At 32.0% G+C, this 27,215-nt stretch overlaps 2 protein-coding genes across 3 annotated transcripts in view; one reads left to right on the top strand and one right to left on the bottom strand.

The window, feature by feature from the left end:
* The window catches only part of LOC105348212 (SAC3 domain-containing protein 1), a 57,788-nt gene extending 37,490 nt beyond the window's left edge, over positions 1–20,298 (bottom strand). The window contains exon 1 of the mRNA XM_066069600.1: positions 20,216–20,298. Coding sequence (XP_065925672.1) covers positions 20,216–20,283 — 68 coding nt within the window. The 5' untranslated portion in view covers positions 20,284–20,298. The remainder of the gene's footprint in view (positions 1–20,215) is intronic.
* The window catches only part of LOC105324614 (scavenger receptor class F member 2), an 82,766-nt gene that overhangs the window by 7,084 nt on the left and 48,467 nt on the right, over positions 1–27,215 (top strand). The window contains exons 1-2 of one of the 2 annotated variants that reach the window (XM_066069570.1): positions 21,330–21,487; positions 23,045–23,278. In XM_066069570.1, coding sequence (XP_065925642.1) covers positions 21,427–21,487; positions 23,045–23,278 — 295 coding nt within the window. In that variant the 5' untranslated portion in view covers positions 21,330–21,426. Of the gene's footprint in view, positions 1–21,329; positions 21,488–23,044; positions 23,279–27,215 lie in introns of those variants that run through there. The other variant, XM_066069574.1, reaches the window with a different exon arrangement.

Here is a 27,215-nt window from a genome sequence, read left to right as displayed (position 1 = left end):
TCAAGATTATCATGCACATTCTACCGTATATGTATGTGTTAACTCAAAATTCTTTGTTGAAAATTGTAGAATAGATTATTGGTTACATATAATTACTTTCCTTAATGTTTTTCAGTACTATGCTTCATTATGCTTAATCCTTTTAATTCTTTTATTTATTGAGGATTTTTTTAATTTATTTTATATGTATCAAGCAACCTTTTATACACACACACACACACACACACATATATATATATATATATATATATATATATATATATATATATATATATATATATATATATATATATATATAAATCTGATTTAGGCATTGAGGAGACCATACCCTAAAATGTAGTTTAGGGAGACAATATACAACATTTTTATATGTGCATATTTTTAATGCAAATAGTCATTTAGAGGTCTTCAAGATTCAAATAACTTTACATGTGTTTTAATTTTTCAATATATCTTGTCCTTAAAAAAATACAGCAAAAATGGTCTCCTTAATATTTTGTTACTCTCTCATAAGGCTTAAGGAGACCGTGCATATATTTTCATATATATTTTTTATGGCTTAAGTAGACCATTCTTTTTTCCCATAATTTTCATGATTTGCAAATGCTCTATCATTTTTTATCGCCACGCAACATAGAATTAAGATATAATGCAAGGTCACTGTGTACATGTGCATGTATATGTAAGCTTTGTTAATATCTCACATAGTTGATGGTGTGGACTTTTAATATTCATAGTCGGTCATTTAGAGGTCTGTGGAATGGCAATAATCTCACATCTGTTTTAATTTTTCATTACTATTAGCCCTTAAAAATATACTATATTGTCACTCTAATATTTTGCTACTGTCTTATGCGGCTATGGGATACCGATAATACATTTTTATTAATATTACTTAATTAGGGTTTAGGTAGACCATTCTTTTTTTTACCATAACATTCGTGATTTGCAAGCCCTTTAATTTTCACTGTCCGGTTTTTTTTCGCATGTCACGAAATTTGCGAAAATGGGGAAAATATGTAGCATTTTAAATTTGCGTCCCTACTGAAGATTATCTTCTCAATTCAATCCATTCTACATGTATCCTAATGTGTTTTAGAATTTCACATTAATAAATGAAAAAAAAAAAACATTTCAAGTTCATGAACAAACTTTACTAATCATCAAAACTAATTTCAAATAGATTCCATTTATAATTTATGGACCAGGGTGTAAACATTAGTTAAATTTTGAAAGTTTAAACAATTAATCATTTCAAATTTATTAATAGAGCAATCATTTCCATTCAAAATTCAGTGTACATAACATGTCCATTATTTTGGTGAACTTGCAGTTCAATTACAACAGTTTCATTTTTTTCGGTGCAACAAAATCATGTTTGTAAGGATCTGTAAATTTATGAAATCAAAATATTCATAATCTATTTTCAACCTTCATATTTCAAATTTCATACATTTCAAGAAAATAAAGCTTTTAAAATTGATTTACTTAATATTCTTCATTATTCATATATAACAATAAAAAAAGGTGATCAAAGATCACGTATTGAATGAACCATTCATTAATAAATGTTAATGAATAACATTGATAATAAGTACACATGTAAGAAATTGACAAAGTTTAAAAGTTACCCTGGGAGCAAAAATGACTGATCAAATGCATGGCATAAAAAATATTAAAGGACGAACAGGATTATGCAGCTAAAAAAAATTCAAAATTTTCAAACATAAAGACATTAGGATGTCGTCTGCAATACATATCACGTTTAGGGGCCACTTTCTTGCCTTATAAGAAACAAAGGTAATCACAGATTACAAAGCACCGAGACGAGGCATCACCTTTATAAAGCATCACCTTTATGAGACCACCTTTATCATATAACCTGAAAATCATAGTTAATGATCTTGGATATCTATGGATACTGTTTCGAAACAATATCATATTACTGTATCATATGTTAAAAAATTGGATAATAATCATATGTTCATTTCATATATTTATATAAGATACACACATATAATAATAAAAATAAAATACTGTAATAAATAATGATGCAATATGATATTGTAACATATGATATGACATAGTGTCATATTAAATACATTATTGCATTTGATCACATAATACAATATCATAATATATGATACAATGTCATATCACATAATACATCACAATTTTGTAACACATTATATTATATTGTATACTTAAGTATGATATTATATAAATAGTGCCTGTTTGGGAGGGTAACAGTTGAAATTTTCGAGGGGTGTCAATTTCAACTGTTATCCTCCCAAACAGGCACTATTTATTTTGTTATACTGAATGTCTTTTTTAAAAATTTTAAGAAAATTTTACTGCTTTTATATAGGAATAACGTGAATTCTACAGCGAACCGTACGCGCATAATTTTCGCACATGTAACATTTTTTAATGTTACCCGTTGCCAAGTGCGTTGCTAACGCTGAGGGTAATAGTAAATATTATTAACTGCGTCTTAACCAATCAGATTTCAGTATTTAACATGAAAGTATAACAATGTATGATATTATATCATATTTGATACATAATATGATATTGTATCATAAGATACAATATAACTTGATTCAACATTGTATCAAATCATATGATACAATATCATGTGATACAGTAATATATTATATAATACAATATCACTTTATACAATATCGTATCATATGTTACAATATTATATATTCCAATATCAAATAATACTATTTCATGTGATAAAATAATATATTATATAAACCAATATCATTTTATACAATATCACATCATGTGATAAGATATTATATATTGCAATACAATATTGTATCATATTATACCATATTAAATATGGCAATATAATATGAAACAATAGCATGTGACAAAATAGTATATAATACATTATCATTTTATACAACATTGCATCATAATAAAAAATACTTTACATTACAATATAATGATACAATATCATATCATAATGCACAAAAATATTGATACAATATCCTACTAACTTTTTATAATATAATATATGATATAACGTTGTATCATATAAAACAATAGTGTATCAAATCTGACAATACTCACTGGCGTCGGAAGCAAATTGAAAGTGGGGGGGGGCTAGAAAAATTCTCAGAAATATTTCCCAAAATCATGAAAATCCTAATCCGTGGGGGGGGGGGGGGGGGGGGGGGGGAGTAGTATGCCTATCCAAAATTTTTTTTCCTACCCAAATTCTTTTTCTCCCCCAAATCATGAAATTCCTAATCCCTGGGGGGGGGGGGGGGGGAAGTAGGCCTATTACTCCAACCTTATCAATCTTTCACGGTAAATTTAGGAACAACTATAAACTATCCTTCCGTCGATAAAAAGTGGGGGGCTAAACCCTCTATAATGCTATGTGCCTAATGGATAGGTCTACATTTGCAAAAAAAGTGGGGGGGGGGGGGGCTAAGCCCCACCTAGCCCCCCCCTCCCCGGTTTCGACGCCTATGATACTATATCATATGAATCATGTTATATCATTTAACAACAAACACATCTATCAATCAGGTTAGAGTGAGGTAGGATATTCTTTTTAAACATCCTTGATAATAGAGATCAGGATCTGAAACTGAAGCAACCTCTATGATTCATTTATATTATAGTTAAATTAACTATGCAAACTATTGTCTATAAATCATGTGACCTGTTCCAAAATAACTAAACCTCATCCAGCATCCAAAACCTATGACTCAGATTCGGCATTCAAGCCTGCCAGATGCATCAGTATCATAAGACGCATCATCAATTCAAGTTTGGTTAAGTTAGGACCAGTCATTACTAAGATATATTTTTTAGCATCCTTGATTATGAAGATAAGGCTCTGCATCTGAAGCTACCTTTGCAATTCATTTATATTATAGTTAAATCAACTATGCAAGTTTGAAATAGTACTAAATAAATTTAATATGTGACCTGTTCCAAAAAACATAACCTCATCCAGCATCCGAAACCTATGGCTAAGATTCAGCATACAAGCCTTTCAGGTGCATCAGTATCTTAAGATGCATCATCCATGCAAGTTTGGATCAGTAGTAATTTAGAAATTGCTATCAAAGGCCACCTGCACCAAAAACTTTAACCTGTTCCAAAAACCTTAACCTCCAGCATCTAAAATTCATTGCCCAGATTCAGCATCCAAGTTTTTCAAGTTCATAAAAAGGTCCAGATGCATCATCCATGCAAGTTTGGTGAAGATAGGACAAGAAATAACTAAGATAAAGGACCTGCAACAAAAACTTTTACCAGGTCCGGACGCGGACGCCAGCAGTATAGCATAAGTTCCCCCGAACTTCGTCTCGGTGAGCTAAAAATAAATTATCATACATGCCCTACATCTTGTTGTTACATTACAGTTACATTATATGTAAAATGATGAGATTCATGTTTGCTTTTTCATTGATTTCATTTCATTTAATTTTTTAAATGTCCTAAGTCTTGTTGTTTTTCTCTCGTTGAAGATTTAAGATCTAATCTTCAAAAATTTGGTCCTCTCATCAAGCCGTTCCAATGAATACATTTCATGTTTTTCCAAAAACTCCTGGATTTCTCTTTTACCTTGAAAAGATTTTAAACATAATATGAACAATCAGAATTATTATATTGTTACATATTCATGTAAAAAGGATAATACCTATGTATAGATTCAAGGCATACCATACTCTGTATGGTTTTTGCTTCCACTACTTCTTGCTGAATATTTTGATTTTCATAAATACATTCATGCTCGAACTACATTCATCCACTTATATGTCAAGATTATCTGTTTTGAAATGCCCCCTCTACCGCTTTAGGCTTCAATACACAACCCAAAATAGAAAGCCTATAGGGATTTTGCATTGCATCGGCCATGAAATAGCCTGGATGACATAATTGAAAAATTGTATGAGGTATTTCAAGTGGGTTCTGAATGGTGAAAAGATGTAAACATTTCACATTATAAATCTCCATGAGAAATTTGTTTCTATTCCTGTAACTGTCACCTGAGTAGCATATAACCCATACACAAACTTGTCGAGGAGTCTCATATATGCATTTAATTAATTAGGTTTTATTCTGGAGTAGAAAAATTATAAATTAGTAATGACGGCCACTTCCCTGCCTGAAATCTTTCAAAAAGAACTGTGAAACCTACAATTTTGGCAAAAAACTTAAAAGATCGGGTCTACAAAATCATGAATTCAGTTTCCTTTCAGGTGTGTGGGAGTAAAAAGGATAATTTTTTAACATTATATGCAATAACACCTATACATCCATTTTGGCCCTGCCCTAGAGATAAAACCCATACTCCAGGGGACATGAAAATTAAAATTTCAGTAGAGGACTTCCTGGTAAACATAATTATAGGTCAGTTTTTTATACAGATGTGTGAGAATAGAGAAGAAAATGTTATAACATTATATGCATTAACACTATATTGCCTCCCCCCCTCATGTCCTGAACCCCTGACCCAGGGGCCATGAATTTTACAATTTAGGTAGAGGAGTTAGTGGACATCGTAACCATGTATTCAGTTTTTTGCCAACATGTGTGGGAGTAGAGAAGAAGATTTCTTCAGATTTAAAACATTTTACTATATGGCCATATTGGCCCCACCCTAGAGCCTGAACCCCTGACCCGGGGGTCATAAATTTCACAATTTTGGTAGAGGGCTTCATGGACTTTATAACCAGATATATATATATTTATATGGGAGTAGAAAAGAAGATTTTCTAAGATTTAATACATTTTTACTATATGGCCATATTGGCCCCACCCTAGAGCCTGAACCCCTGACCCAGGGGTCATGAATTTCACAATATGGACATCATAATCATGCATTTAGTTTTAACAAATATATATGGGGTAGAGAAGAAGATTTTCTAAGATTAAATACATATATACTATATGGCCATACTGGCCCCATTCTAGAGCCTGAACCCCTGACCCAGGGGCCATGAATTTCACAATTTATGTAGAGGGCTTCATGGACATTATAACTATGCAACCAGTTTTTTCCTAACATGTGTGGGAATAGAGAAGAATATTTTTTTAAATTTTGCTCTTTTTTTGCAAATTTGGCCCCACATGTGGCGCCCCGGGGGTAGTAGAGCCATGAATTTTACAATTTAGATTCCTCTCACCATAGAGATGCCTCACATCAAAAATGGTAATAATCAGCCCAGTAGTTTTTAAGAAGAAGTTAAAAATGTAAAATTGTTAAGGCACGATGCACGATAACAGACGAAAACGGATTGCAATAAACTCAGGTGACCTAAAAATTGCTAATTCATCAAATTGTGGATAGATAGACCAAGCAACAAAGATATATCACCTGAGCTGCTTTTAGTCTTCTTGGCTGCAACTGGGCTTGCAAGAACTTTAGTTCCATTATCATCTTCGATCTCAAAGAAGCACTCTGTAATAACAATATCATGAATATCTTACTTTGCAAATACTAAGGACAGGCATGCATAAAACGTAATGAAAAGAGAAAACATTATGGATGGGTTTTAATTATTAAACGATGCAAATCAATGTACCATTGTCATCTTAAATAAAGAAAGAAAATTATTGAGAAAAGTTTTTATCATTTCAATAATATGACTTCTATTACCCCCCCCCCCCCCCCCCCCCCCACCACCACTACCACACACAGATTCACACACTGATCACCTTGTGGTGTAACATCCGATGCATTTGCATTTCCACTCTCGCAGGGTTTGGACATCAAATCTTCTTCAGTCACATGTGATTCAGGTGCTGTACTTGGACCTTTAGGATTGTGCACATGTAACTCTGACACTCACCCTTTTAGATAAAATTTCAAAAATGTATACAAATACAAAAATTATTTAATGAAGAAAAAAAAAAAAGAAATACATACACAGTGATTTACCACACTAAAGCACTGCCCATATGCAAATGTGGGGGTATTTTACCCAGTTTTAAGCTTAAGTGTAAATTTTCCCTTACATGTAAATAATCCCTTTTACAGTATTGAAAGTGGTACTCAGCAAATGTAATTAAACACTTCACATTTTCATTACTATCTGAACATTTCTTGAAAGTCAAATGGAATTGTGCACTACAGCCTCTGTCACAAGTCACAAGGAAATAACTCCATCTATACATTGTCATTCAAAAGCCAGAAGCCTAACACCTAGCTGCAATAATGTAGCCCTTTCCTGTTTTTTTTTTTTGTTTTTTTTTGGGGGGGGGGAGGGGGGGGGGGAGTAAACATCAGTTATAAAAAATCGGAGAGGGCTACATTGTTGCAGCTACATATGTATGACTAACCTATTATCAAACAAGAAAAACATTCACAAAATATATTGAAACAAACCTATCAAGTTGACTTCTTTCATCACAGGAACTGAGAGAGGGAAAACAATGGTATGGAACTGCAAAAGATCAAAGAATCGTTATTGCATAAATAAAGTTTAAAACAAGAAATCTTTTAAAGAAACAGTTGCCCCTTTTGTGGCTTTATCAATCTTAAAATGATTACTTTCTTTCACAAGTCAAAATTAATTATTCTTACTAGACTTTGACCCGTGCGTGCACGGGTTGACATTGCATATGATATCGGACATTCACTACATCGACGCACCGTATTGTTTACAATTACATAACCAAGCTTTAAGCCTACAATAATGCTATTAATTTCACTACACTCTGCTTAGTTATAATAATCTGACAGGAATGCCTCCGATATACCCGTAATGTAGCAGAAAATTGCAGAATCGCTCCGAATCGATTTTTGAGAAAAATAATGAAGTTGTATTGAAAATAACAGTCAAATTATTCATAACAAACCATTCTGAGGCTGTAAATACTTTTCATCTAAATATTTAATTCATATTATTGAAGGATTCAACACTTTTTTGCTCGCTTCAAAATTACACACCATGTTGATATTCGGATCTCTTGGGATTTTACTCTAACACAGTGTATTTATATTTAGGAATATTATTACATATAGGAGAATTTATTACATCCATTACATTCCACTCATATCATGGAAATCAAATGCATTATCACAGCATTAGGGAGACCAGACAAATATGTTAATTGTTATACATAATAACGTTGCAACTTTGATTCTAATTCATTTACTTTGTTCAAAATGCTCACTGTTTTCTCTGAGGTTCAAGATGTCCTGTTTTTCCATTGCGTTGCGGCTAGCTCTCAATAAATCTGTGGTGGACTCTGTATAAAAGTACTAATATATTGTATTGTAAATACAAGCTTCAACACTTACTTTTTAAATCATTGCAAATTTTATTCCTTATGACTAATTAAAATAAATATTACAAATATATTACCGGTACATCCATTACATTCAACTCATGTCATGGAAATCAAATACATTATCCCAGCATTAAGGAGACCAAGCCCCAGGATCACATAATAACATTGCAACATTTAGTTTAATTCATTTACCTTGTTCAAAATACTCGGTGTTTTCTCTGTGGGTCAAGATGTCCCGTTTTCCCATTGTGTTGCGGCTAGATCTCAATGAATTTGGGGTGGACTCTGTAAAAAGTACCAATATATTGTATTGCAATTTCAAGTCTCTAAGTTTACTTCTTTATATCATTGCTAGGTTTATTCCTAATGATTAATAAAAATAAATATAACAAATATATTACATCCATTACATTCCACTAATATCATGGAAATCTAATGCATTATCACAGCATTAGGGAGACCAGACAAACAATTTTATTATACTTTCATGTTAAATGTTAAATATTGAAATCTGATTGGTTTAGACGCAGTTGGTAATCCGTTCTATTACCCTCAGCGTTAGCAACACACTTGGCAATTGGTAACACAACGAACTGTTACATGCGCTTAAATTATGAGCGTACGGTTTGTCGTAGAATTTACTTCATTTCTAAATAAAAGCAGTAAAATTTTCTTTAGAAATAAGACATTCAGTAAAATAAAATGAATAGTGCCTGTTTGGGGAGTATCTATTGAAATTGACACCCCTCGAAAACCATTGTCAACCTCCGCTCACTGCTTTACCTTAGGGTCAAGCTGTCCTGTTTTTCCATTGTGTTGCAGCTAGATCTCAATGAAACTGGGGTGGGCTCTGTAAAAAAGTACCAATATATTGTATCATAAATACATGCTTCTAAGTTTACTTCTTTATCTCTTTGCAAAACTTATTCCTAATGACTTATACATGTACTTATAAGTATAACAAATATATTACATCCATTACACGCGGCTATGTTAAGGCTGTCCGAAGCTAAATATATATCGAAAAATGATACTATTTTAATTATCGAAAAATGATTTAACTGAGTGAGTTTCTTTAAACTTTTATTACATAAGTTAACAGTGGCATCCAACACTATATTTGATGAATTTTTGTGACGTCATATATTTTTTTTAAGCACGCGACGGGTGTATTCTAACACGGTAAATAATCTATAAAAATCGCATCGGCACAAGTGAATAATGACATTAAATCAAAAATATTTTTATGAAAAATCCTTCGATAAGTAATGTATTTTGCAGTTCTTGCTGGGGGTTCATATAAATATTTCGTTTATTTGAAATATTATCAAGACATTTCGCACCGCCATCGAAATTAGGCACATTTTTACCTTTTAGGCTCGATTTACACAAAATCAGGTCAATCTGTAGGTTTCCCCCAGCAAAATTCACAGTGGTACTTATTTTCTCTCCCGATTTCACGTAAAATATACTAAGATTATTTTTATCTTTCACTTGTGCCAAACCGTTTTTTATATGCACATACATATCACCATTCATTAGAATACACGTAGCAGGGGGAGTCTCAAAACCATTAGTTTATGAATAGTTTTTTACCTATTACGAAGCTTTAAAACTGTTGATTTTTGTATACTCCATATCGGTGATATTGAATTTAGTATCACTAGTATTTACAACAGTGTCTATGTAAAGGAATGAAGCGGTTTTATTATGCACAATGAATATCACTTATTACGTTACGATACATTCCCTAAGAACGATCGAAAGGAATGCAGATCGTGACGTCAAAGTTAACTATGACGTAATATCTTATGAAGTACAGACAAGTGACTTTCTACATATTGCTGTGAAAATAATCGGGCAGCCTTAACATAGCCGCGCATTCCACTCATATCATGGAAATCAAATGCATTATCACAGCATTGGGGAGACCAAGCCCCAAGATCACGAGCAATCTTAGACTTGAGTAGTAAATTGTACACTGTCAGTGGCGTAGCTACCATGTTTGCTTATATGCCTGAGCATGCTCATCATTTGGGGGAAAAATCTGTAAAAAAATAAAGAAAAAAAAAATATAAAAAAAGAATTCAAGTATTAAGGTCCATACTTAGTTATTCCATCAGCCCGTTTCCGTCACTCGGTCCTACTTTATCCGAAATCAATGCTAAACAAAGACGTATTAAGCACCAAATATAGCCACACAATATGGTCTTAAAGTACCATATTAAAGAAACAGTACACAATGCATGTACCTAAAAAGGCAAATATTTATTTTGCAGTTGAACTTAGTTTTACACATTTTAAATTTCCCCGATAGAATATCACAGCTTTATTGAGATATTCATTACCATAAACTATGTGAAAATGAACTTAAGAATAAAAGCTTTGAGTGGGTCAAAGGCAAATGTCAAAAAAAATTTCTTCTTTTAACTTTTAATAAGTTTTGTGATTTTATTTTATGCCTAAACTATAACCAAAACAATTTTAACTGCCTAAAAATAGGCTTAAATAGTGAGCAATCCTTTCAATTTCTGCTTTAATTTTTCGTGTTAAAAATCGTCAGAATCCATGAGCTTCCAGGGGCTTTCGCCCCCTGGGCTTTGTCCTGGACCCACTGGGGGCCTCATGGTGGCTCCCACACCCCCTGCCATTTTAAGCGTGCACTTCGTTTCAGGTCTAGCTACCCCACTGACGGTATTAATGTTTCTTGCTTAAAAACATAATAACATTGCAACATTGAATTTAATTCATTTACCTGCTTCAAAATGCTCACTGTTTTCTCTGAGGGTCAAGATGCCCTGTTTTTCCATTGTGTTGCGGCTAGCTCTCAATGAATTTGGGGTGGACTCTGTAAAAATACCAATATATTGTATTGTAAATACAAGCTTCTACGTTTACTTTTTTAAATCATTGCAAATTTTATTCCTAATGATTAAACAAAATAAATATAACTGTTACAAATATATTACATCCAGTACATTCCACTCATATCATGTAAATCTAATGCATTATCACAGCATTAGGGAGACCAGATCAACATGTAGATTGTTATACACAACTACATTTCAAAGTATATTTAGTTAATATAAATGGATTTACTTTAGTCTGAATTAAAATGACTGGGCTCTCAGCCTCTTGTTCTTTCAGGTATTTTTTGCAAAGTGAAAATGGACTGCAGATGCAAAATTATTCTTTAAATAATAACATTCCCAAAACCTTCTTGTTTTCATCTGATTCAGAATCAGAACTTTTTTTTTTTTTATTAAATTTTTATTGTCATTTTCATAATTATTACAAGGAATTCAAAAAGACAAAGCAAATATTTATTGGCACTCACACACCCTTTCATACACTTGCACACATAAATATCAGAAACACATTCTAATTGTTTACAGGAGAATTAAATTTCAAAAATATTTTTCCAGTTTGACCATTGTTTGTCAAATTTTAACATTTCACATGATTTAATTGATATGTATCTTTCAACCTTATATTTGAAATAGATATGTTGTAATAGTCCCTTTAAGTGAGGGATCTTTTTTTGTTTCAAACAGTTAAAAATATACTGTTTGGTATACAAAATTATAAAGTTTACAACTTTGTTACCCTGATTTAGAGGTATTTCACCAAATATTACATTATTAACATTAAATCCAATTCTATTTGTAGTTTTACAATAGATATGCATGCTGAGTTTATTCCATAATGGCAGTATTTCTAAACATTTAATAAATACATGTTGAATTGTTTCTACATCTTCTTTGCAAAAAGAACAACAATCATCAGTGCTTACATTGATTTTTTTAAGATAGTATTTTGTAGGCAACATTCTGAAAAGAATTCTGTACTGAAGCCATTGTACTGAGGTATCAGCACTTGTTTTAAAACATACTTTAAAGAACTCTTTAACAGAAACATTAATTTCTAGTTGCATGGATAGTTCAGTGTTCCATTTCTGAATGGAACTTGGTATAATATCTTTACTATTAATAAGATTGTACAAGTTTTTCGAACATTTTTCAAACAGTAATACATACTCAAAGTAAAATGGAATGTATGGATAGTAATATTTTCTAACATCAGATCTTTTTATAGACTGAGATCTAAGGAAACTAGATATTGCATTAATAACACTGTTGTATAGCATTGTACATACATTAGACAGTCTATAATTTTGTGCAAAATCATGCTGTTTCAAAAACTGACCATCTTCATTTAGAAAGTCACCTATAGTTTTAATACCATGTTCATACCAATTATAAACAATGATAGGTTTATTACCAACACATATATTTGTATTGTACCAGATTGGCATAGCACATACATTTGTTGTAGATAATGAATAGTCAATTGTTCTTAAAACTTTTAACCATGAGTGTAAAACATCTTTCCAAAAATTATTACTATGATTTATTATGTTTTGTACATATTTGTCACCAAAGTCTAACAAATGCTTTACCACTTTGTTGCCATGAATGTCTAAAAATATATCCGTCCATGGTTTGTTATCTTTTGTTAACCTCTTTATCCATGAACATTTTAATGACACTAAAAAATTGTTAATATCCAACATTTTAATACCACCCTTTAAGTAGTCTTGAGTAATGAGTTGTCTCTTGACTTTATCTATTTTTGAATTCCATATAAATTCATAAAAAAGATTGGTAAGGGAAGAAATAATTTCTTTATCTGGACTTGGTAAGGAAATAAAAAGGTGATTGAGTTTTGGAAGAAGTAATGTTTTAACTACAGTAACTCGACCAAAAGGAGTAAGAATTCTCCTTTTCCACTGTTGTATTAAAGCTTTGATTTTAGGTATTTGAACACTATAGTTTAGACTAACAATTTTTTCTAACTCAACAGAGAATTCTATTCCCAGCAGATTGAATTTTGTACAACCCCACTCCAGTTTCCATCTTGTATGATGGTATACTTGTTTAGAAAATTTTTTTGAACCTATCCACACAATTTTTGTTTTTGAACTATTTATCTGCAATCCTGAAAAAGTTGAAAAAAGATCTATGGTATCCAGAGCAGCAAAAAGGGATTCTGAAGAACCATCAAGCACCAAGGTTGTGTCGTCAGCATATTGGGATATTTTATGTTCTTTTCCATTGGCTACAATGCCTCTAATATTTACATTTTGTTTAATAAGGATAGCTAATATTTCTGCACAAAGAATAAAAAGATATGGGGCAATTGGGTCGCCTTGTCTACAACCTCTATATATAGGAAATTGTTCAGATAGCACACCACACTGTAAAACAGAAGCTGTGATCTTGGTGTTTAGGATTTTTATCCAAGTGATTATATTTTCACCGAAACCAAAATATTTTAAAACTTTGTAAATAAATTTCCAGGATATAGAATCAAAAGCTTTCTCAAAATCTATGAGCACCAGTAAACCAGGTATATTTTTAGACTCAGTGAAGGATAATAAATCATAGACAAATCTAGTATTTTCACCAATATAACGACCCTTAATGAAGCCAGATTGGGTTTCCGATATTAAAAAATCTAAGGAGGATTTAATTCTATAACTAAGGCACCCTGAAATAAGTTTATAGAAAACATTCAAAAGAGTAATTGGGCGCCAGTTTTTTAAAAGTTGCCTAGGTTTGTCACCTTTTGGAAGACATGTAATGATTCCAAGTCTTTGCGATATAGGCAGCTCCCTATTAGCAAAAATATGATTAACAGCTAAAACAATATGGTCTTTGAGATCCCTCCAGAAAAACTTAAAAAATTCTACTGTAAAGCCGTCACTTCCCGGTGATTTGTTGTTTTTCATATTTTTTAAAACAGTAAGTATTTCATTCTCATATATACTACTCTCTAAAACTTTAGAGGTGTTTTTGTCCAACTTTGGAACCCCCAAATTTTGTATTAAATCCTCTAAGTTGCTATCTATGGTATCTGAATCTTTGCTAGCATAAAGGGTTTTATAAAAAGTTCTGACCTGATCTAAGATTTCAAACTGATCATAAATAGTTTTATCATCAATTTCTACTTTTTTTATAGTTTTATTCAAAAAATTCCGCGATTCTAAAGAACAAAAATATTTGCTAGGCTTTTCCCCTTCTTCAACCCATTTTGCTCGTGATCTAATGATATGACCCTGTAATTTTTCTTTCCTTAACCTTTCGAGTTTCAACTTCTTTTCCTCTAAAAGATCCAAATCTATGTTACACATTGCCTCAATAGTTTCAATTTCTTCAAGCAAGATTTTTTCAAATTTATCTCTCTCTTTTTTCTTGTATGATGAGTATGAAATAGTGATGCTCCGAATTTCCATGAGAAGAACTTCAAGAAATAAGCTATGATTTTGAAAAATATTCAGAATCAGAACTTGGCGAGTACTTTGATACACTAAATGGGTCAGAATCCACATCAGAGGGAACTGAAAGAAATTAAAACAATATAGAAAATTTTCTTTCATAAACATTCATCAATTATTAGTTTACCACATTTGGTAATTGATGTTTCTTTTTTATAAATCTGACAACAGACCACTGACTAAATCAAAATTTTCAGCCATGGTACAAAAACAAGACTGTACCAATATTCAGTGAAAAATGAATTCCAATTCAGATTGATGCTTAAATTAACTAACCTACCAAATCTGATAATTCTATGTAAATGTATATTTTTCAAGAAGTACATTCTGTAAACAATTTGCAAAATATACATATTCACTAAAGAAACAGATTTTGTAATTTATCTAACAAAAAACAATTTTGTTCTGCAAAGGAGACTCTCCACATTAGTGACAGATTCACAATGCACACTAACTTATATTAATAGCTTTTTGTTGGCATGGATGTTAGCGCGAGTGGGTCATGATGTGGGAAGAAGTTGGGGTGACTGGAGAAAACCCACGTGTCCAAGCAGGCGACCAATGTACCCTATCATATACAACAACTGTCGATCATGGGGATTAAACTTGGGTCGCAGTGGTGATAAGCAGGTGCATTGTCCACTGCACAACTGGACACCTCTTTCAAGCTTCTAATTTAATAGTGCTTGATAATGAAAACAAAATAAATCTATTCAGGTCAGCACAAGAACCGTATATAATGTTAAAATTGAAAGAAAATCAAACAACTATAAACAAAATAAAGTGAAATAAAACCTAACAAAACCATTACCAAAATCAAAAGGATCACAGCCTTTTCTGAAATCAATCAAAACTAGTACCGGTAAAAACATGTACATGAACAGGGGCTAGTGTTGTCACGATGATTGAATTTCAATCAATGATCAGTTGAAAAGGTTGTCGATTTATCATAATCGATTTTAGATTTTATAATCAATTATTCTCAGTCTGGGTTTATTACATTAATATTATACCTATCATTTTTTTTTCTAATCTGTATTGAATGAAATGAAAACTGTTGTGAGCTGGGGGTTTTCTTCAATCTCAAAAGATGTGTAACATTCTGCCTAATAAAAATACAGCAAAAGTCTTATAAGCTTTTAAAAGGAAGTGAAAATAGCACTTATATATTTTAGATTATACATAGCATAAAATTTAGTGCCCCATATTATTGAATTTAATATAATTTGTTACCGATTCGATTATTGACCGATCATCAGATGGCAAGAGACAACCAATTCTGCTGATTAATTGATCACGATTTTTAACCTATTTAACAACACTAACAGAAGTTTTAGGCTTGTTTTTCAATAAAAACATATAAATTATCTATTCCAATACTTTTTAAATTCTTGAGAAAAACCTATTTTTTAGATTAGTTTAAAACAAATCAATGTACAAAAAAATGCAAAAACAAAACCAAAGCCAGATAAGGAGATATCCAAAGCCTGATTGTAAATCACTAAACTCTCTCTTAATAATTATTTTTTGTGTATAATTAATCCAACCATTTTCCTACCTTGCTGCGCCACCGCAAGCTTTTCCCATCACAACCATAGTCATATACATGAAGTACTTCTTCCCCAACCACAATGTCTCTCTTAGCAAACAATCATAGGTATTCCCTTCCATTAAACACTCTGAGTTTATGGTGGAGTTTGCATCGTCCTTGCCATCATTTACAAACTGGCAGATACATGTATGGTTGTTCACTCCTGACAGCATCAATACTACAGTGTACATAAAAAGAAATCAAACCTTAAATAAGAAGCATATAATTACTGGTATTTTTGCTTGACTTAATTAGAATTGTTTATAGTTATTTCTAGAAACATTACTGCCATACATAAATGTTAAAATATTACATTTAGCTGCAGGTCTGTATCTCCTGGTCTGAAAAAAAAAATTGGATAAACGTTGCTTCAATTTTTTTTTTTCACATCAGGAGCTACATACCTCCAGCTTCATGTAAATATGTATAAATCGTATTACCAAAGTTCTTTTCCGGTATATTTATAAATAAATATTTTGTTTTCTGTGCTTGTCTTCAATCTCTCCTCCCCATCCTGTCCTTTTAATGTTTCTCCTGCAGGAGAAAATCTCCACTGACATGACTGGTTGTGCTAATAACTCCAAAACCTACATTAAAACCACAAGCACCTGTGTGAAAGCATTGTTTATATGCAAAGAAAACTTTTGGATTCATAAACATCTACATTAAGCCCCATTCACAATTGGCGTACGAGCACTTTACAACTCTTTGCGATCGGAATGTTTTAGATTCGCACGAGCTCTCTCATATATTGCATGAGGTCTCGCATTTGTTGCATGCGTTTTAGTGCTTGCATCAAGTCTCCTTAAAAATTGTGGACATGCACACTATTCAGACGCGACTGAATGCGATCCAAATCATCGCAGTGCAATGCACGAACAATATATAGTACGAACATTTTACAACATTTTGTATACTCACAAGAGTGCAGGTGCATGATTTTTAAAGGTCATATTAAGATGAATCGCTGCTGGAGAGAGAGAGAGAGAGAGAGAGAGAGAGTTGAATGTGATAATAGTCTACCATATATCATATGTGCATGTTCTAGTGAGAACATACATTAAATTGGTAAACAACAAAATATTTACAACCATCGACCATTTCTAATGCTATCATGTATGAAACATGTCATGTTATTCTAATAAATCAACAATTACAGGGGGAAGGGCGCCCCGGGTGCGCATAAACATTAAAATTAATACAAGTATCAAAAAGTAGTTTTAAAAGTGTTGCTACATTGGTCATGCTTCTGGATTGAATGTTCTTGAGAGCACATTGTGCACAACGCTGTGTAATCAAGACATACATGTTTTGCCTGGTCAACAGATCACACTCAGCCCACTTGATCATCAATCTTTATTATCGACATTTTTTAAGACAGAGATACGTTAAGACCGTAGTGATATACCAAAAAACGTCCACGTATCTTTAAAACATTTAAATGAAACCCATGTGTTATTAAAAGAGGAGAAAAAAACATGTATCAGCCAATTATTTCTTTGTATCCAGGATCTCCAGAATACATATTTGCTTTTTCATAACTTGTTTCAGGCATGTTTTTCATTTCCTAAGGTATAGTTAGCAGCTTGTGTATTATACAATTGTTTCTACTATACCAATGTTTCTGCTTACAAAATGCAAATGATTTTGACGTACCCGTTTTATAACCATTTATGTTCAAAGTGTAATTGTTATGAATTGGCTACAGCCTGATGAAAATACATCTTACATGTGTCTGGTTGCAGAGTTATTTATGCTAAAAATGTTCAGTAAAAATGTCACTATTTACTTTTTATTTAGTTATAATATTAGTCTCTTACAAATAAAGCAATAATGGAATAAATTATGACTTAAATCAAAATATTTTGATTTTCGTCCATATTAACAAATACACCTTAAATTTTGTTCTACAGTGACTACAGTCGTATCTGGTCTAAAATAATATTTTAAATATTTTACGTTTTAAAGTGGATTTTTTTTTCATTGTTTGATGTATATAGTGATTTGCCTGAAACTGGTACATGTACAATGGAAGAACTAAAGGAGTTTGTTAACCCCCTTCCCCAGAACTTCGACCTTGATTTCCCCAAATGAATACAGTAGAATTTAAAAGTTTTACACATGTATACATGTATATTGAAGTAAAAGTAATCATTGTCAAAGACGATACCTTGGGTTCACATCGCCAAGCTGGTCAAAACATTCTGTCATTCACCGAATAGGATGCAACTAATGACCGGTAACATTTGACTTTGTACTGACAAAAAAAAACACAACAACGTTAAAGCTGACATGAATTCATAAAAGCACAAGGTCGCCAAATTAGTTTCGATTGCTCCTCTTCTGCCACTAGGGTATATATACCGGTTGAGAAAGTTACGGTCGGTTGCTTTCCGATCGAGACATTCAGGTTGCACGGACTTCTAAATGCATGAACTTAACATTGTAGTAGAATGTTTGTAATTTAGAACAAAGAAAACAACAATCAATGAAACACAAAATATATTAATTCTTTGATTTTCCAATGTACCCGTATCATTTTGCACAGATAGTGCTATCTTACCGGTACTTCGCATGCACATCGAACACGTGTGTCGGTCATACAGAGTGCATATCGGCTGCTTCCTTTTAAAAACCCCTGCAACACTTCATCCAACACAGTAGTTAATCTATAGTAAATCCAAAAGAGTAACAACGTAACATCGTTTTTATCGGTTTTTACAAAATCTTATTATATTGTATTATATTATATAATATTATATTTGATAATAAAAAGAAACATTACGTTAAAGAGGCATGGTCACGATTTTAGTCAAAATTTAATATCTGATTGATATTGAACCTATGTGAACAAAAGCAGGACACGAGCCTTGTTTACATAACAAATTGTGAGCCCTATATCTTGCTTATAACTCTACGCTTGACTCTGAAATTTCATTCTTAAAGCATTGTAAATGATAAAAACAGAACAATATAATTTGACCAAAATCGTGACAATGTCCCTTCAATTCTAGGGTTTGTAAACTTTGCAATGTGTGAAAAAATCGTTTTTCGTTTTGATCACCAACATAGCATCCATATACTTATAAAGCACTCTTTATAGCGCTCTAGTAATGCACTTAAACTTGAGTAATGATTTGGCCAAAATGTATGTTTTTAAGAGACAAAAAAATGAAAAAAGCAAAAAATAAAATTAAATACAGTTTATCAAATTTAGAAATTTTGAATTTTTTACAATCATTTAATTAATTTGTTAAAAGAAAGATGTACATATAATCAATAAAATGCTTCCTTTGATGATTTATGCGGGTTATTAAGATAAAGTATCAAGATATTTATGCAGCAAATTTGGACGATTTTTAATAAAAATACACATACATGTGAAAGAAGTTCAATTGAAATAGTTTAAAGGGATAATCTCCAAGATAATTTCATTGACACATTATCATCTTTTACTCAGAAAAATTCACAGGAATGAAAACAGATTCCTTACGTAGATTAATAATGTGGAATGCTTTTTTATCCATTTGGAATACCATCGGAATACATCTCGCCATTTTTAAACGTTAACATCCAGGTTCCAGGCTTGCTGCAATACAAAATCCTCATAGACATATTAACATTTTTTAGCATTGTATTTAAAAACCTGATAATCTAACAGGGGCGTTGGACCGAGAAATCTTGAAAAATGTTCCTACTTCTGAATGAACATCGTCTGAACCCTGAGGTATTTATAAATATCAAGCAATTAAACAAAATGTGAATCCAGGATATCTTGGGACAGAGTATTGCGATCATTGCAGGAAAAAGGTTACATAACCCGCATTAGCGTGTTGTGTTTTTTCCGCAATGTCGTTACCTTCGTACCCCGCATGAATCACCAAGGAAGCATTTTATTGTTTATATATTGGACACACTGCAACGAGGACATACATTTACGTCACTGGTTCATTTTCACGCTATTTAACTCCTAGCTGCACTCGCTCAAACGGTTGCACCATGAAGATGCTACTTACATTTCTTTTTCCTTTGCAGGACACATCTGAATACATTTTCCTGTTGAATTTGGGGCCAGTCTTTCCATTACACTAAAAGTGTTCAATGTTGATATAGTTGTTTATATTTATATAACATTTACCCTAGTCTTAAAGCATTTTAAAGATTGTGACAATTCAATGTAATTTCGGAGTTTTTTGGGATTAGTTTCCGAAATGGGGAGACGCGGAAAAACGGATGCGGAACGGGACGCGAAAGCTAACAAAAACAATTTCTTTAAGTTAATGAATCTCTTAAGGCTGATTGGTACTTCGGTATAATTAAAGAAAATGATATTATAATAATCTTTAATTTGCAACAAAATGCCTCATTCTATATGATAAGTTAACATTCGCTGACAACTAAGCAGAGAAACAAATATATATATATTTTTTTATCAAAATCAATATTGTAGACCATTTCTTATTTTTTGATAATAATTGAACAATAATCTTAACTAACGGTAAAGGATTTTTATTTTCTAGTTATGAAACTGGTGTGGAACCAGATTTTAATTAGTATTTTTTTACTCCCCCGTGACCCCCCCCCCCCCCCCCCCCAAATCGAAAAGCTTTTTTAGTAACTGTTTGGTTATCTTTAATTTTTTTTTAATTTCAAAGTCATATAAATATCCGATCATAAATATTTATATGAGTGTGTTGATAAACTTTAAAAGTTGGAAATCGCCATTAAGGATTTTTTAAAAATGTGCCTACAGTGTATGTACATGTACATTTACATTCATATTTATAAGCTAAGAGTGGGTACGTATGATTGCAAACATTGACACGTACTTCCTTCGTCTCTATAAGACTGTTATGATTTCATTTCAAACAAACGTAATATTTTCTGAAATTTCGACGACATAAGTTTAAATTTCCTATTGTATAGAATATAATACAGAGGTAGATGATGGCTACAACTAGATCTTGTAGACGAACCAGTTTTTACACTATACATGTATTTACATATGTACTTGAACCATACCTTGGCGAGTTTTCTATTGTTAAAAGTGTGGGTTATATGTACAAGTACCTGTATAAAATTACACTCTCCGAGAGTAAGATCTATTATTCTAATTCATACGGGGTTTTTTTTACGCACGGTCTATTTATTTTGGTATGTATATTAGTTTATTTAAAAGCCTTGATTTTTACTTTCTGGATGGTTTAACATATAAAAAACAGCCATAATGGAGGCAGTTTTGTTTTGCTCTTTTCTGTCTGTATGGATCAGTCTTGGCAGAGCATATGGTAAGACATTCTACTGACTCTTTCATTTATTTATTTATTTACCAAGGAATACATATTGTGACTTATTGTTTTCATATCCAGGTAGACGGGCAGAAGTCGGTCCCTTTCTCAGCCCTTTTCACAATAAATTACTTGTCTCTGTTCCCTTCCACACGGTAACGGACGCATATATACAACGTACTAATAATCCTGACGAAACCAGGCAGTGTGACTCTTTTTTATACTTTTAGGCCACAATAGCCTACTTCAAATTTGATATTACAATGTGTCTTCATAATGACATGCCCCTTTAAAGGGGCATGGTCATGATTTTGGTCCAAAATCATTTTTTGATTTTAATGTTTACAATGCTTCAGTTAGGCATTTTTAAGAAGCAACCAAACTATGAGTGTCATTCGTTGAGTTATAAGCGAGTCACATAGCTTACAATTCTTCGCTATGTAAACGAAGATGTTGTTTTCATTTTGAATGTTGGAGTGAAAATTCCAATTTTATATCTGAAATGAATGTGTGACTTGAAACATTAGGAACTGTTTATATATGCTTAAAATGAATAAGAAGATAGAAAGATCAGCTTGAGAAAGATTTTTACTGATATATTGAACCTATGTAACCAAATACAGGACACTTGCTTTGTTTACATGACGAAAAATTGTGAGCCCTGTGTCTAGCTTATAAATCAACGATTGACTCTCAAATTGCATTTGATCATTCGAAATGCATTTCAAAGGCATTGTAAATAATAAACATACAAAAAAATTTAAAGAATTTGACCAAAATCGTGACCATGCCCCTTTAATACGTACGTTACATGAAAGTAGTACACCGAAACCACAAAACTTGACATTGTATATGTTTAAATATCTGTATATATTATTGTCATCAAAACAGCTAAAAAATAAAACGAACTGGTTATGAAAGTATAAAATGAGTGCTGTTCTGCATTCCTTATATTGACCTAGCTTTAATCGTTAAATACCTCAAAGTAACAATTGTGTTCATAACTTTTAAAAAAATTGATAGTTGGTGAAAAATTAAATTCAGTGGTAGGCAATGCCCCTCCACCCCACCATAGCACAAGTTATAAACCAAAATGCTTTATTGACATGCTCGTATTCAATGCATCCAATCATTGATTATTTTTTTTTATTGCTAACTATACTGTACTTGACTCCCTGTATTATTAATTTCATACATAAGCATTTATTTAATAAAGTTGATTACTTCTCTCAAATTGAAATTTACGTGTCGATAAAAGTATTAATAATCTTTTTATGCAGTAATTATAATTTTAAATAAACCAGACTAGCGGCAGTATCCTTTCACATGTAGTTGCGGACATTGTATCCATGTGGATGAACGATATTCAACACAACATACATGTACTTGTAGATTTTCGTCCCTGGCTTTAGAAAAGCATACATACATGATGTAGGCAAATATTGGCGGGTGAAGTAAATTCTTAACCGTTTTGTTTTACAGAGAACACGGCTTTGCCTAAGACAGCTGTATCCTTAAAACAACCTTTCAGTGTTATATATAACCACTGTTTTACAGATAATCTTGCATTGAACAAATCAGCATGGCAGCAGCATCCTTTCAACAATAACGACGATGTGTGGGGGGCGGATCGTGCTGTGGACGGACTGTATACTGACCTGTCTGCTGCTGGAGGACAATGTGTGGTGTCCGGAAACGCCCGATCAACAGCAGAATGGCGGGTAGATCTGGGAGTAGTACTCAGTATACATCACATCTTTATACAGTACAGGACTGATAACGCTGTCTGGGGTAGGTATGCATTAAACGAGACGATATGGCAATAAAAACGCATTTATAAGTTTATGCTTTAAATGAAGCAGTTTTAAAGATAAAACATTATACATGTACAGGTAGTTATCATTATATAATCAAATGTTCCATTAGTACCCCATGTGTTGGATTGATTATTTAAACAAATTACATTAAAAAAACCAATTTTCTGATTAACATATTCTTATTGTACTTACATGCATATGAACTAGTGTCGAATCGTTATTTAAAAGTTTTATATTTTGCACACGTTGCTAAAGCATGCTTAGGACAAAGTTATATCTTAGGAAAGAACTTTTTCCTAAGTTCATTACTTATTCGTTTCACTATTCCAGTCTTATCTTATGAAATTCCTAAGTTTTGTCTTAACTTTAAGACAGGTAAATCGATGTCTTAGGAACAAACTTAACATGGCGAATGTTTGTTTTATAATGAAATGAATCACATGCACATTAAAGTTGAACAAAAATACAAGAAAAACGAATCATTAGGACTTGTTAACTTTACTTCTTAAATGAAAATTTTAGAACTATCAAAATAAGCATAATCATATTTCTTCAATTAATTTCTTTTGTGTACACTTTTAATCTTAACCTTTTTTAAGATTATCTGGTCGCACGCGCAGATGGGTAGCGGGTATTGTTATAGCTAGTGCACTGATGACAATGAAATTATTCATGCCCGAGAATCACTGATATCATTAGTAGTTTGATAAAAATAGGAATAAATACTAAATAAAACTCAATATACAAAATGACTGGATGATTTGTCCTATCCCTCCACCAAATAAGCTTTTCTTTTACCGAAACAATTTTAGGTGTTTTCTTTGCGGTGGGGTGTGGGGCTGTTTATTTCAGTTTTTGTTTAGAGGGGTAGGAGTGACCGGCAAGTGGTTTAGGTATGTCGATTCTAAATCATCCATGGGAATGCTGTTTCATTAAGAAATATTTGTCGTGTATCCTCACTTCCTCTATCAGCCAAGATGCATTTATTTGCAGTGTTGTTTTTTTTTGTTTTTTTTTTTATTTGCAATTTATAAATTTTTCACATAAACAATCATACACACACTCATGCAATCTCAACAAGAATATACAATAAATAGTTTGAGGAATATTGTTGATACAACGTACAGAAAAGAAAATATACGAGTCTACTCTTGAAAAATATTTCTCCACAAAGTCCATCTTTTGTCAAATATTTTCATTTCAGAATTTGTATAAGATATACATTTTTCAATTTAATATTTCACTTTTAAGTAACATAATAAACCAGATAAACATGGAAGTTTGTTTTGTTTAGAAGAATAAAAAATGAATAGTTTTCCATATAATATAAGGAAATTCACAGCCATGTTTGTATCTAGAAGAGGACAATTTCCAAAAATGACATTTGATATATTGAAACCAACTCTTTCTGAAGTAGTATAATTATAAATGTGAATACTAAACTGATTCCACATAGCTAATGAATGGGAACAACTAACAGAAATATGCTAAATAGTTTCAGTAGAATTCCCACAGAATGAGCAATCATCGTTATCAGTAGCTTTTATCTTCTTCAGATAATTTTTAACTGGGAGAATTCTGTGTAAAATCCTATACTGGAACCATTGAGCAGCAGAATCTTTGGTCACACTAAAACATATTTTAACGAGGCCGGGTCTAATTTGTTCTGCCCTAGATTTTTGGATGAAACTTTTTACATGAATTTCTACTGATATAATTATTATTTTAAGATTAAAAAATAATACATTTACCACACCGTTTGTTTAGGGGGTCATCTCAAAGTTTGTTAATCTTTAACATAGGACCCTATGGGATTTTGGTTGAAATGTATCAATTTTGCATATTTTTTACATTTTTTCAAAACTTCTGCCCTAGGGATTTCTTTTTCTGTTCTACATATAAAAGTTATTGCTGGTTTGTTCCACGGGTCTTATCAAAGTTGATTTTTGTATGCCAAATTTTCCAGATTCGTCAGATAATGGCTATTTTTATTTGACAAAGGCGGAAAAGGTGATCTATATAGTATTATTAAATATACAGACATATTTAAGTAATAAAAAATATATATAACATCACATATTAAGGGTCATTAATATAAAATACATGGTTACTGTCTTGAAATATATGAATTAAGCTATATTTAGGCGGGTTAAGAAAACTTGACAGAGGGCTAGGCTTGCTGAACCCTCTTCACGTTTTCGACCCGAGCCCAAATATAGTTTATACTTCGAGACATTTATGTTTATTCCACAATATAACATTATTTTTACGCATCAAACGAGATATTTTCAACAATTTTCGCTCATTATTTGCAGTTGAAACTATCACGTCATGGCGTCAACCAAGCAAAAAAAATGACGTCACAATACAATTAAACGCTGCGCGAAAGCGTGCGTACTCGTTCTGTACTCGGCCTCGTTAAATACATCTTTGGTGGTTTTTTCTACATAACCATTAAGTGACATTTCAGAGTTCCATCTGACAACAGAAGCTGGAGTTTTGTCCTTAGTGTTAATATTTTTATAGATAATATTGGTACATTTTTTATAAAAGAACAATGGCTCATAATACAATGGTATAACGGGACCTATAGTATAACAATACATTTCTTTGGTGAAACTGAAAAGTCTTAAAAACTTTGCAATGACACTTATAATGCTATTATATTGCATTGTACATACATGACTAATGTTAAATTTGTTTTCAAACATCTCTTTTGGTAGAAAAGTTCCATTATCATCTAAGAAATCATTAACAGTTCTTACACCCTTTTCATACCAGTATTTTATAAACAAACTTTTCTTACCAACCGTTATCTTAGAATTGTACCATACAGGAGATGAAGTAACCTTGTAGGAATTTTGCAAGTTACCAATATATGATGCCAGTACATACAACCATGATTTTAAAACATCAACCCAAAAGTTGTTGGTTGTCTTATCTAAAAGGTTCTAAATAAAATTATCACCAAAATCCAGAATTTTTCTGACAGCAGTGTCACCATATATTGCAAAAAAAAATATGAATCCATGATTGTTCTCCTCTAAGGAGCTTTTGTATCCAGGAACTTTTTAACGATACTAAAAAATTATCAATATTGACCATATTAAGTCCACCGTTAACATATTTTTGGGTAACAACCTCCCGTTTGATTTTATCATACTTGGCTTTCCATAGAAATCTAAAGAGTTCTTGGGTCAAAGATGACAACAATTCTTTATTGGGGTTTGGTAAAAAGATAAAAAGATGATTGAGCTTCGGCAATATAAGTGTTTTAATTACGGTTACTCTTCCAATGGGAGTGAGAATTCGTCTATTCCATTGCTGAATCAATGCCAGTATCTTTGGTAATTGTTTATCATAATTTAAGTCAACAATTTTATTGAGATCAACTGAAAAATATATACCTAATAAATTGAATTTTCTTGAGCCAATCCAAATAATTTTTGTTTTCGAACTGTTAATTTTCAAACCAGATAACCTTGCAAAAAATTCTAAATTATCAAGAGCAGCAAAAAGAGACTGTTCAGAACCATCAAGGGTTAGTGAAGTGTCATCGGCATACTGTGTTAGTTTATATTCCTTGTTATAAATAATTATACCTTTTATTTCTTTGTTTTGTTTAATCAAAATAGAAAGTATTTCTGCACAAAGTATAAATAGATAAGGGGCAGCTGGGTCCTCTTGTCGACAACCGCGTTGAATACTAAATTGATCTGATAAGTAACCACTTTGCAGAATTGCAGATTTAAAATTGGTATTTAAAATTTTTACTCAGTCAATAATATATTTACTTAATCCAAATAATTCTAAAACTTTGTAAATGAATGACCATGAAATAGAATCAAAGGCTTTCTAAAAATCAATTAGCATAAGAAGGCCTGGGATGTTATTAAATTCTGTATAATCCA

The sequence above is a fragment of the Magallana gigas genome, chromosome 1 (genome assembly GCF_963853765.1).
Source record: "Magallana gigas chromosome 1, xbMagGiga1.1, whole genome shotgun sequence".
In the NCBI taxonomy this organism is placed as follows: domain Eukaryota; kingdom Metazoa; phylum Mollusca; class Bivalvia; order Ostreida; family Ostreidae; genus Magallana; species Magallana gigas.
This window is presented reverse-complemented; position numbering and strand designations above follow the sequence as displayed.